Genomic DNA, 13,628 nt, shown 5'->3' with positions numbered 1-13,628 from the left:
TAAATTTAAAATACAGAATGTCTTTTTTCTTTCGATTTTATCAATTTCATTAATTTAACCCTTAATTTTTTATTGGATTCCTTTTGGTCCTTAGGTTTTTATTTTAAATTTTCAAATTAATTCAAATGTACCGGAATAGTAACAATATAATTTTCTATCTTTATTAAAATAGTTAATTTATCTTTATTAAAATGTTATATCAACTTAAGGTTTATAATTTAGCGTTTTAAATTAGGGGTAATGTATAAAATGATGCAATTGAATAACTTCAAGGTTCAATTGATGAAAAATACGATAGGGTGAAAGTGGTAGATTAGATCTATTAGAGGGGTAAAAGTGTCCCTTAAGAAGAAGAAAAATAACCTTACTAAAGCAGTTATAGACAATCCCAGTTTAATAATATTTCAGAAACTTTTCATACTGCTTCGCGCTTACAATAACACTTACTATTCCAATTTTCAGACTGTGTTCATCACTTATTTGATATAACTAAGCTTCCCAGGTTCACTGAAGCAAGTTCTTGTACGCTAGCTAGGCATATAAATTCTTTATGCCGATCTCGTCATCTGGGTCAAGGACCCTTTTGGTGGTTCCATAAATAAGTGTGTCATTCATGACTGCAGAATGATATATACTATGATCAAGGCCCAGAGTATGTCCTATTTCATGCATGGCTCCAGATTGCAGGTCTAGTTGGTTCCATGCTGGAGTAGCTGCAGTGCTCCAGTTCGTGTGATCACTGTCAATTTCAAGCCTCCCATTCGGCGGTGCATAACCAAAACCGTAGTAATAGCCGGCGAGTGCAGTGAACACAATTTTAATATCAGCGGTGTCGCCCGGGTCTACCTTTTTGAACGCGAATTTAGGAACAGCACCTTCCCATTCTTTGAATGCGGCTTCCAGGGATTCGTTCACTTCTTTAGAATTCAAGCCCTGCGGCAGGACGGAACCAGGCACGATGCCGTAGGTCACCGGGAAGGTTGTCCATTTAGGGTCTCCGGGGAAGTATTTATAATCGCCGACCGTCGAGCCACCGCAACCTCCTTTCTTCCCGGTTTGCTCGTCGAGAGTTTGAAGAGATTCGGGCTTCACGGTTCTGGACTTGGCTGCAAATGGTTGCAGCACGAGGAAGATGAGAAATGTCGCTAAACCCAAACCCAAACTAAATTGATGTCATTACTTACATCATTTAATTAAAGATGTCATTGCTTACATCATTTAATTAATGATGTCATTGCTTACATCAATTTAGTTAGGTGAGAGTTAGATATTTGTTGAATTTGTAATGGTTTAAATTAGTTTATTTGTGTGGTGTAGGATTGTTCTTGAGTAGTATAAATACCCCTTCCCATTTTAGTTTTAAGCATCAAGAAAAATTAAGAGCTTCTAAGTGAGTGAAGAAGCAAAGTCTTATAAGAGTGAGTTGTAGTTCTTGTTTTCGAGTGAGAGTACTCTTGTAATATTTGTTTGAGTTTCAATAAAAGTTGTTTGTGTGAGCGTTTTATTTCCAACAAAGTGGCATCAGAGAGAGTTGGAAAGATCGAAGGTCTCGACGAGAGGAATACGCCGCCGCCAGAATTTTCTCAATCTGAGTTCTGACGCACCGCCACGCACCGCCGGAAGACTGCTGCCAGAAAATCGAGTTGACTCACCGAGTTGAGCCGATTCAGCCGAGTTGGAGCCCTTGACCGAGGTGTCCAAGTCCCTCCAAAGTTTTTTTTTTCATCGTTCCGGATTCATCCGTGCAATCGGATTTTACAAAATCTCATTATATTGAGAGATATGGCAAATGGTATGGCACCATTCCAAGTTCCGACACTCAACAACAACAACTACGACAATTGGAGTATCAAAATGAAGGCACTTCTTGGATCACAAGATGTGTGGGATATCATAGAGAAAGGCTATAATGAGCCTGCGGATGATGATGTTTTTGCTACTCTTACACCAGATCAAAAGACAACTTTGAAGGATTCAAGAAAGAGAGACAAGAAGGCTCTCTACCTCATCTATCAAGCATTAGATGATGATGGTTTTGAAAAGATTTCAAGTGCAAGCTCTAGCAAGGAAGCGTGGGAGAAGCTGCAAACCTCTTACAAAGGATCCGAGCAAGTGAAGAAGGTTCGTCTCCAAACATTAAGAGGTGAATTCGAATCCTTAAACATGAAAGCATCTGAGTCTATTTCAGATTATTTCTCAAGAGTAGTAGCTGTTTCTAATCAATTAAAAAGAAATGGTGAAAAGTTAGACGATGTGAGGATAATAGAGAAGATACTCCGTTCGTTGGATCCCAAATTTGAGCACATCGTCGTGACGATTGAAGAAACTAAAGACTTGGAAGAAATGAAGATCGAACAGCTCCAAGGATCATTGCAAGCATACGAAGAGAAGCATAAAAAGAAGCATGAGTTTACTGAACAACTCCTCAAGCTGCAACTCAAGGATATGCATGAGAGCCAACGCAATGATAGAAACCAACGTGGCCAAGGCAGAGGTAGAGGCCATGGACGAGGTGGAAGTCGAGGTCGTGGACGAGGCTGGAATTACAACAATAACAATTCCAACAACAACTATGAGAAAGGAGAAAGCTCAACACGAGGCCGTGGAAGAATTAATCCAAACTCAAAGTATGACAAATCTCAAATTCGATGTTATAATTGTCAAAAATTTGGGCATTATGCTTCAGAATGTAGAGCTCCCAACAACAAAATTGAGGAGAAGGCCAATTACGTGGAGGAAAAGACAGATGGCAAAGAAACTCTTCTTCTAGCACGAAAGGAAACTGATGGTGGCCAAGCAAATTCCTGGTATCTTGACAGTGGTGCAAGCAATCATATGTGTGGAAGGAAAGACATGTTTGTGGAGCTAGACGAGTCAGTAAGTGGAAATGTTTCGTTTGGAGATGATTCCACAATAGCAGTGAAAGGGAGAGGTAACATTCTTATCCGTTTGAAAGATGGGAGACATCAATTTATTTCAAATGTCTACTATGTGCCCAATATGAAAAGTAACATTTTAAGTTTAGGGCAACTGGTAGAGAAAGGTTATGATATTCATATGAATAATTATAATCTTTCTATAAAAGATGATAAGAATAACTTCATTGCTAAAGTGCCGATGTCAAAGAATAGAATGTTCTTGATCAACATACAAAATGATGTTGCAAAGTACCTGAAAGCTTGCTACAAAGATGCATCATGGCTTTGGCATCTTCGATTTGGGCATCTCAATTTTGGAGGTCTAGAGCTATTATCTAAGAAGGAGATGGTGAAAGGACTACCTCACATCAACCATCCTGACCAACTCTGTGAAGGGTGTCTAGTCGGGAAACAATTCAGGAAAAGCTTTCCAAAGGAGTCAGAGACAAGAGCTAAGAAGCCACTTGAGCTCATCCATACCGATATGTGTGGACCGATCAAGCCAAGTTCTCTCGGTAACAATAACTATTTTCTTCTCTTCATTGATGATTTTTCAAGAAAAACCTGGGTATATTTCTTGAAACAGAAGTCAGAAGTTTTTGAAGTATTCAAGAAGTTCAAAGCAGCAGTGGAGAGAGAAAGCGGTAGAAAGATCAAAGCCATGAGATCCGATCGAGGTGGAGAATTTACTTCCAGGGAGTTTCAAGAGTTCTGTGAAGCAAATGGAATTCGTCGACCAATGACAGTTCCTAGATCCCCCCAGCAAAATGGTGTGGCAGAAAGAAAGAATAGAACAATCCTCGACATGGCACGAAGCATGCTCAAAAGCAAGAAACTACCCAAAGAATTTTGGGCGGAAGCAGTATCGTGTGCAGTCTACTTGTCAAATCGATCTCCAACAAGAAGTGTATGGGGAAAGACACCGCAAGAGGCATGGAGTGGAAGAAAGCCTGGCATTTCCCACTTGAGAACCTTTGGAAGTATAGCCCATGTTCACGTACCAGACGAGAGAAGAACGAAGCTTGATGATAAAAGCGAGAGTTTTATCTTCATCGGCTATGATGCTAATTCGAAGGGCTACAAGTTGTACAATCCAGACAATAAGAAGTTTGTGATTAGTCGAGATGTGGTCTTCAACGAAGAAGGAGAATGGGATTTTAACTCCCATACAGATGACTTCAATTTCTTTCCTCAGTTTGAAGAAGATGAGCAGACAATGAGGGAGCAACTAGATGAATCTCAACAAGAGCTTGCAACTCCACCCACTTCACCAACATCAACCACTCAAGGAGACTCATCACCTTCATCATCGTCAAGTGGGAGTCAAAGTGAAAGAGTTGTGCAACGCACAAGAAGCCTTAGAGATCTCTATGAGGTAACTGAACGACAAGATAATCTTACATTATTTTGTCTGTTTGCCGATTGTGAACCAGTGAGCTTTCAAGAAGCGGTACAAGAAAAGAAATGGAGAGATGCGATGGACGAAGAAATCAAGGCCATCGAGAAGAATGACACATGGGAACTTACCTCACTTCCCAAGGGACATAAGGCGATAGGTGTCAAATGGGTGTACAAAACAAAGCAAAACGCCAAAGGAGAGATTGAAAGGCACAAGGCGAGGCTAGTTGCTAAAGGCTATAGTCAAAAGGCTGGAATTGACTATGATGAGGTATTTGCTCCTGTTGCTCGATTGGAGACTATCAGACTAATCATTTCTTTGGCAGCTCAAAACAAGTGGAAGATACAACAGATGGATGTAAAGTCCGCCTTCCTAAATGGAGTTCTTGAAGAGGAACTTTACATTCAGCAACCATCGGGCTATGAAGTCAAAGGGCATGAAGACAAGGTGTTGAAGTTGAAGAAGGCTCTTTACGGGCTAAAACAAGCACCAAGGGCATGGAATAGCCGAATCGACAAGTACTTCCAAGAGAATGGCTTCAACAAATGTCCCTACGAGCATGCTCTATATATCAAGATCAAAGATGAAGATATTTTGATCGTGTGCCTCTACGTGGACGATTTGATCTTCACTGGAAGCAACCCAAGCATGTTTAATGAATTCAAGGATGTGATGATGAAAGAATTCGAGATGACAGACATGGGGCTCATGGCGTACTACCTTGGCATTGAAGTTAAGCAACAAAATGATGGAATTTTCATTTCACAGGAAAGCTATGCAAAGGAGATACTGAAGAAGTTCAAGATGGAGAACTGTAAGCCAATAAGCACACCGGCAGAATACGGGATCAAGATGACCAAACATGAAGAAGGCGAAAGTGTAGATCCAACATTCTTCAAAAGTTTGGTAGGAAGTCTACGCTATCTAACTTGCACGAGACCCGATATTCTTCACGCAGTTGGATTGGTTAGTCGCTACATGGAATCCCCAACAACCACCCATTTTAAAGCCGCAAAGAGAATTCTTCGCTATCTGAAAGGTACAATTGACTTTGGCTTGTTCTATTCAGTTTCTAATGATTACAAGCTTGTTGGATATAGCGACAGTGATTGGGGTGGAGACATAGATAATCGAAGGAGCACTACTGGATTCGTATTTTTCATGGGAGATATTGCATTCACATGGATGTCAAAGAAACAACCGATTGTCACATTATCCACTTGTGAAGCGGAATATGTTGCTGCTACCTCATGTGTTTGTCATGCAATTTGGCTTAGAAATCTATTGAAGGAGATTGGTTTGATACAAGAAGAGCCTACCAAGGTTTGTGTCGACAACAAGTCAGCCATTGCCTTAGCGAAGAATCCAGTATTCCATGATCGAAGCAAGCACATTGATATTCGCTACCACTATATAAGGGAGTGTGTTGCAAGAAAAGATGTGGAAGTTGAATATGTGAAGTCACAAGATCAAGTTGCTGATATTTTTACCAAGCCACTGACCAGCGAAGACTTCTTAAGATTAAGGAACCTACTAGGGGTCACGAGATCAAGTTTAAGGGAGGGTGTTGGATCATAAACTTGATCCATTATGGGAGCCTAAACCCAAACCCAAACTAAATTGATGTCATTACTTACATCATTTAATTAAAGATGTCATTGCTTACATCATTTAATTAATGATGTCATTGCTTACATCAATTTAGTTAGGTGAGAGTTAGATATTTGTTGAATTTGTAATGGTTTAAATTAGTTTATTTGTGTGGTGTAGGATTGTTCTTGAGTAGTATAAATACCCCTTCCCATTTTAGTTTTAAGCATCAAGAAAAATTAAGAGCTTCTAAGTGAGTGAAGAAGCAAAGTCTTATAAGAGTGAGTTGTAGTTCTTGTTTTCGAGTGAGAGTACTCTTGTAATATTTGTTTGAGTTTCAATAAAAGTTGTTTGTGTGAGCGTTTTATTTCCAACACTTCCCATTCTTTGAATGCGGCTTCCAGGGATTCGTTCACTTCTTTAGAATTCAAGCCCTGCGGCAGGACGGAACCAGGCACGATGCCGTAGGTCACCGGGAAGGTTGTCCATTTAGGGTCTCCGGGGAAGTATTTATAATCGCCGACCGTCGAGCCACCGCAACCTCCTTTCTTCCCGGTTTGCTCGTCGAGAGTTTGAAGAGATTCGGGCTTCACGGTTCTGGACTTGGCTGCAAATGGTTGCAGCACGAGGAAGATGAGAAATGTCGCTAAAAGGTTATGGGTTAATTTAGCTGCCATTTGCATGCTGTGAGATGAACTGTTATTGCCTTAATGTTTAGTGTGAGTGTTTGGTGTTGGCTTTGCTACTATTTATACCCACAGTATTAGTTAGTTGGTTAGTTACTAGGTTCTGCTACTTCCATTCTAGGTTCTGGTTATGGTACACTCACTTTAATATCAGGCTTCAAGAATTAATTTTAATTTATTACAATATTTAAATTCAAAAAACAGTTTCGGTTGTATCTAATTTGCATACATAATTAATAATATATATTTATATTCGATAATTAAATTTAAAGTTGAGTTAAGTATTTATTTTGTCTGAAAACTGTAAATTTCAAATTTTTATTTAATTTATAATTTTAATTTATCAATATAACGATTATTCAAAATAAATATTATATCTATTCGAAAGTCTCACAGTCATTTGACAGTGAACATTCATATACACTTGTACGTCATGTTCGAGTCCGGGACCTCAAATGATAACAATCATCCCTTTAACCGTTAAAGTTACTTAACTTAAAAAAGGATCAAAATGATCATTTTAATAAATATTGGGAGTTATTTTTGACATTATCAAAGAAAAAAAAGTTTTAGATTACAAGAATCTCGATATTTACATTTTAAATTACGATGGTTTTATAGTTAACATTCGACCCCTGTACACTCGTTAGCAGTAAAAGGAAATATTATTCTTTCTAGAGGTCGTGGATTCAAATAGTCGTCTCTATAAGGTTTGTGTATATATTATTTATTAATTAAAAAATTAAACAAATATTATCTTATAATCACCTCAAAATTTAGTATTTCATGTCATAAAGTTAATTTTACGCTTCGTAATTCTTCGCATCTCAAATAAAATTTCTAATTTAAAAAATAATAATAAATTGCGTTAGATTTAAATCATTCACACATACACCACCATGTTACTCTACTAAAGTCATCAAAAATTAATTACATCGACATGTCATTTAGACAAAAATATCGTAAACAAACTGAGCAATTGTGCCTCCAACTTAAAGAAAGAAACTCACTTCGACCCACAGTAACATCAATCTCATTCGAATAAATTGTTGTGTACCCGTGCGAGAATTAGAAAGCAGGGAATGGAGTACAAAATTTAGAAGCAGAAATAAGAAAGAATATATTTCATTCAAAGGTTTTTAGATCCTCTCCCAGTACAACGCCAGCTCTTGTTTATGCTAAATTCCTTTTAGTGAAGGAAAAAATCAGTTTGTCTTTTTGGTGTCGTCCTCTTCCTCATTCCTCGGCGCTCTCTTAGGGTAGTTACTGCTGACTCACCATCTCTTGCCCCGTCAGCTTTCTGGTTGGTTAATTCTCCATTCCCAACATCACCTCACTTTAATGGAGGAACCTTGTCCTCAAGGTTCGAAAATCTTTCCCCTTGATTGTCATCACCATCATCGAGTAACAAGGGTAATCGAGTGATTTGCTATTGTGGCTATCCCTTGCACGGTTTAAACTGGGAAACGTGAAAAACTGGATGTATGCGGGATGATGTAGAAAGTTCGAGTTTGTAGGCAACCGGACCGATGCGTATGAGGATATGATAGGGTCCGAAGTATCTAAGACTTGACTTCTGTTGTCTTCTTAATCGTAAGGACAACTGCTGATACGGTTGTAAACGTACAAACACCCATTTTCCTTCTTCTAGCTCTACCTCACGACGATGCTTATCAGCTTGATTTTTCATACGCGTTTGAGCTTGTGTCAAATTCCCTTAACAATGCATCTCTTTCTTGCAATTCTAGATTCATTGTAAGATTGTTTGAACCGCCTTCCAAATAGTCAATGATTGTAGGTGGATCTCTTCCATATAGAGCCTTAAAAGGTGTCATTCCAGCAGATACTTGCTAGGCAGTGTTGTCTCTATTTGCCTACTGCCTGCGTTATAGCATACATTTCGTGGTGGTAAGTCGAAGCTCCTGTAACGTCCCGGATTCCGGGTTAAAAGTTTCGGGAAAACCGAGTGGGCTTAAATAAATCCATTAGCCTATAGGAAAGCTTGAAGAGAATTGACTTTGGCTTGGGCTTGGGCTTGGCCCAAAATAATGGAAATTGGAGTGTTTTAAGTAAAAGCCCAACCTTGAGGACCAATTGAGCAATTTCACCACTCAAGATTTCAAAAGTTGAAATCTTTTATGGTGATATCACCTTGCTCCATTCTCTTTTTCCTCACTCTTCCTTGTTTTCTTCCTTCGTCCTCTCCAAAAATCAGGTTTTTTTACCCCACTGACCCCGTTTGTTTTTATTTTTACTTTTCTAACACCGTTCCACCAATATTTCCAAAACTAGCACCCTTTCTGCTGAGTTGGCAAAGGCGCGTCCCCGGGGGCGCGCTTTACCCGGTTTTTTCGCTGAGTTGGATGCCACGTGTGAAAGGCGCGTCCCCGGGACGCGCCTTTGCCAACTCAGCATACACGTATTTTGTTTTATAATAAATAGTTTATTTTATTATTATTATAAATTAATAATATATTATGTAAAATGTTTCGATTATAATGTAAGAATTATCAAGTTTCGAGTATTTTTGATTTTGATTATCGATCTATTAATTTTATCAGTTAATTATTTAAATGTTATCAATCTAGTCATCTCATATCAATATTTAACGAAAATATTGATGCATAAGTTAATAAATTAGTATAATTACATATTTAATCTTCAAGACTTACATATTTTATAAAATTAGTCTTATTGAAAATTTAATTTAATAAATTTAATCCTCCAATCAGAACATGAAATGTGTCATCGTATACATAAATTTTTTAATAACTTTTAATTTGTTTAATTTAATATTTTTCTCTACTTAGAAGGTGGAATTATTATTATATTTTAAAAAAAATTATAACTAATAATATTAAATATTATATTAAATAAATATATTAAATATATTTATGTATTTAAAAGTTAAAAAAAATTATTTAGGTGTACATACATTGACAAATTATAACATTAAATTATTAGAAATAAAAACATTCATTTAAAAACTTTAATTACATAAGAGTTAACGGTTATATGATGATAACAGAGCTGGACATTTTTTTCTATTGTGCCCGATGTTTCTACAATGCCCACATCGTTTTTGTTCTGTTGACTTCTCCCGAATATCCATATCACAATGTATTCTAGTAGATTTTGGACGACCTGAGTCCCTCAATAGCAATGGATCTGGGACAATTGTAAGCCAAGTTTGAATCTCATTTGGGTCTCTTTCGTTTCCTATGGGCGGAAACTCAAATTCATATACCTTGAAAACTTGTGAAAGTTGGTATACGGGATCAACATAATTTTTGTAGTCCAAATGCGAATGTGAGCAAGCAGCAATGACATGAGAGCATGGATATTTGAGTGCTTGAAAGAAACCACAATCGCACCACCTCTCTTGCAGATTAACTCTGAAAGAGTTAGCTTCAATCCCTTGCAGCGGACGTGGCATTTCGGTTACACGAAACAATTCACGGGTGCGAGAAAAATTTGTAACTAACATCCCATTTGATGTAGCCATTTTTTTCTGTAAATCGGCTACTAGTCTTGGGTGGTAAATATGTCCGTTTTGCATCCAAGTAAGAGCTTGTCCACCGAGTTTTGCAAAGAGTTGACCCAAACGAAAATAAGTCGTTTTGACCAACGCCGTGACTGGTAAATGACGCGCCCCCTTTAAGGTTGAATTTATTGCTTCAGCCAAGTTTGTTGTCATATGACCATAGCGATACCCCCCGTCATATGCATTTGTCTACATTTCTTTGCTGATGTCCATAATGTACTCGCACCCCTTCTTATTTTTGCCAAACAGCTCTTGTAGCATCGACTCAAACCTTTGAGGTAAGAGTTCGTAACCTAAGTCATTAGGAATATGTAATAGTTAATATGAAGTATAAATAAGTAATAAGAAATTGATAGAAAAATTGGGAAAAAGTAATATACCCATCCGCACGACTAACTGACGTTCATCGTTCTTCTTGTATTTTCCGTAATAGTTTGCAGCAATATGACGGACACAATAACGATGTTGAACATGTGGAGGTCTATACATTGTACCCAAAGAGTCCATTGCTGCTTTTATCCCGGCTCCTCGGTCTGAAATAATGCATACTCGTTCCCTGGTGACAACATGTAAACGTAAATTTTTAAGGAAAAAAGCCCAAGACTCAGTGTCTTCTCCTTGAACGAGGGCAAACGCAACAGGAAGAATATTACGGTTTCCATCTTGGACCACAGCCAATAATAAAACTTGCTTGTATTTCCCATACAAGAAAGTACCATCAATTTGGACAATTGGTTTACAGTACTTGACTGCATTAATACACTGAGGGTAAGTCCAAAAGACTCGGTAAAATTGGCAGCGATCGCGAACCATTCGATCATTCACGTAATGATGTTGAGTTTCGAACTCAACAATTGTCCCGGGATTAAGTCTTTGCACAACATGAAACCAACTGGGCAGCTCGTTGTAAGAGGAATCCCATTCGCCATGAAGTTTGCAAATGACATTCTGTTTTGCCAACCACGCTTTTTTATATGAGACAGTGTACCCATATTGGGACTGTATAGCAGAAATCAACACTGCAACAGCTATATGAGAGCTTTGCTTCACAATGGGCATGATTGCTTGACAAATAATGTTGGAGTCCAAGTTGGGATGATCCTGGTTTATACCTGTTGCACAACATGTATGAGGACCGTTGTATCTGGTTAGTTCCCATAAGTTGTTCTTCCTCTTCCTCTTTGATACACGGACCATCCATTGACATCCGTTGTGACGTTGGACGCAGTAGCAGACATATTTCTCCGTGTTAGATCGATCAACTCGGGACTGAACTGAGTTACGAATATTGTAACTCTTTATTGCCATCATTGCTTCCTCCTTCGATGCGAACTCCATTCCAATATGTAAATTACCGTCATTGACTGATGATTGAAGTCCATAGTTTCCAACATCAGGAAGATCTGGAAATTCAGGCTCATACATTGCATCATAATCAGCCTCATACATATGTGCAGGAAGTTCGGCTGGTGTTGTATTTATCGGAACGTCATCCTCGTCATCATCAGAATGTACGTTAAACTGTGGTGAGTCAGGTTCAACGAATAATCCCGTTTCAGCACCATCTGCACCTGGCTCCCGAAGAGGTTCTTCTGGTGGAGATGAGGGTTCCTCCGATAATCCAATGTTGAGGTCAAATAAGTTCCCGCTTGCGTGTCCTCCCCTTGAACTTGAGGCCATTGTATCATGTGGGATGTGAATAGACTGTCGTCTCGTTGGCATTTCCATATGTAAGTCGAAAACATTGGCAGATGAATGTCTGCCCCTTGAAGTAGAAGAGATGTTGCCATATGGATTATTGGTGAAGCCACGTGGGTTGAGATCATAAGCAGTTGCAGATGAATGCCTTCCTATTGAACTTGATGGCATGGTATATGGCGTTGGATCCGCCATTAATGATGTGAAATCATTACAGATAAGTTGTGTCGGGCTATCAACTTGATCAGTATTCCTCCAATTATTCGTAGAATATATGCCCGAGCACATGCCTTTTCTTGATCCTCTGAAGCATTTTCATTTAAAACCTCAAAATTAGCTTTCAACCAAGATAAAGCTATTCTACCTCCATTAAACTCTGGCGGAGCAGCTCCAAGATAATCAATGCACATTGATTGCCAATCACCATCCGCCATACCACACATCATATTTCCGTCGACGGGAAGCCCCAGATGCATAGAGACATCCTCCAATGTAATTGTTGCCTCTCCACATGGAAGGTGAAAAGTGTGTGTCTCGGGCCTCCACCTCTCAATCAGTGCAGAAATTAGGACAGGTTCGAGTTTGCAACCGCCTATAATTGTTGCAATATACCCGAACCCAGCAGAAGCCAAATATGGCAAAATACGTTCCGGTGTCGGTATACGTGGATTTTTAATAAAAGTTTCTAAAATACGATCAGCATCCTAAATAATATATATTATAAAAAGTAAAAATTAATATAAATTCATAATAACTTTAAAATAAAAATAAATTTAAATATTAACATTAATTATAAAAAATATTACCATGTCGCTAAAATGTCTGGAGATATGATCAATATCCAATCGCAACAGCATTTCGTTTTCCATTATAACTGTAGACAAAACAATATAATTAGCAAAAAAATTAATAATTCTAAATAAATAATAATTATATAAATATTATTTTAATAAAAAAATAATATTTACATAAATATATTAATATAAAAAATAATAACTATTTAAAAAAATACTAACATAAAAATAAATTTCTTACCACTAATAACAAATTTAAAACTCAAATAGTTGGAGAATTTGAGTTATATAAGAGAGGAGAAGATGATTTTGGTGTGAAGAATAAGTGAGGGTTGAGGGGGTTTATATAGGGGAGGAGGAGGGGTAGTTAGGAAAAACGGATGGGGGCATTTATGACATTTAATGGAAGGCGCGTCCCCGGGGATGCGCCTTCCACACGTGTCTGCTGATATGGCAAAGGCGCGTCCCCGGGGACGCGCCTTTCACACGTGGCATCCAACTCAGCGAAAACACGGGTAAAGCGCGTCCCCGGGGACGCGCCTTTGCCAACTCAGCAGAAAGGGTGCTAGTTTTGGAAATATTGGTCGAACGGTGTTAGAAAAGTAAAAATAAAAATAAACGGTGTCAGTGGGGTAAAAAAGCCCAAAAATCAAGCAAATATTGGAACTTGATATCAATTCCAGTGCATTTTAATGAAGGTAAGAATCAAATCCAACATCTTAGAGCTTCTTTTTAAGACCCCAAAGTCAACCATGATAACGATGATATATCATAAAAACAATTTTTTTTTTAAATCTGATTTTTTAAATGATTTTTACAAATTTATAGCAATTATCACAATCAGATTCACCAATAATATGTGAAATTATATATATAAATATATCAAATATTAGTATATATTATCTTCCGTTCGTCCTCCTTTTGCACCTGTAATAACCCAGGATGCAAAAATCATTTGTTTTTGTTTTAATTCCTTGGTTTATGATAAGGAAATTAATT

The 13,628-nt window shown here is 38.0% G+C and overlaps 1 protein-coding gene across 1 annotated transcript; it reads right to left on the bottom strand.

The window, feature by feature from the left end:
- Positions 1-376: 376 nt before the first annotated feature.
- On the bottom strand, positions 377-6,590 carry LOC120132893 (metalloendoproteinase 1-MMP-like). The gene is made up of 2 exons (XM_039149586.1): positions 6,550-6,590; positions 377-1,141 (listed from the first exon to the last, which is right to left on the bottom strand). Exons 1-2 carry the CDS (start codon positions 6,588-6,590, stop codon positions 532-534), a joined length of 651 nt encoding a protein of 216 aa, XP_039005517.1. The 3' UTR covers positions 377-531.
- Positions 6,591-13,628: the final 7,038 nt, after the last annotated feature.

The sequence above is a fragment of the Hibiscus syriacus genome, unplaced genomic scaffold, assembly GCF_006381635.1.
Source record: "Hibiscus syriacus cultivar Baekdansim isolate YM2019G1 unplaced genomic scaffold, ASM638163v2 tig00110570_pilon, whole genome shotgun sequence".
Taxonomy (NCBI): domain Eukaryota; kingdom Viridiplantae; phylum Streptophyta; class Magnoliopsida; order Malvales; family Malvaceae; genus Hibiscus; species Hibiscus syriacus.
This window is presented reverse-complemented; position numbering and strand designations above follow the sequence as displayed.

Excerpts from the sequence above, each read along its gene's own strand:
- LOC120132893 (XM_039149586.1), bottom strand. The coding sequence starts at position 6,590 with ATGCAAATGGCAGCTAAATTAACCCATAACCTTTTAGCGAC. Across the intron at positions 1,142-6,549 it reads ACCCATAACCTTTTAGCGAC|ATTTCTCATCTTCCTCGTGC; the intron begins ATTTCTCATCTT and ends GGGTTTAGCGAC.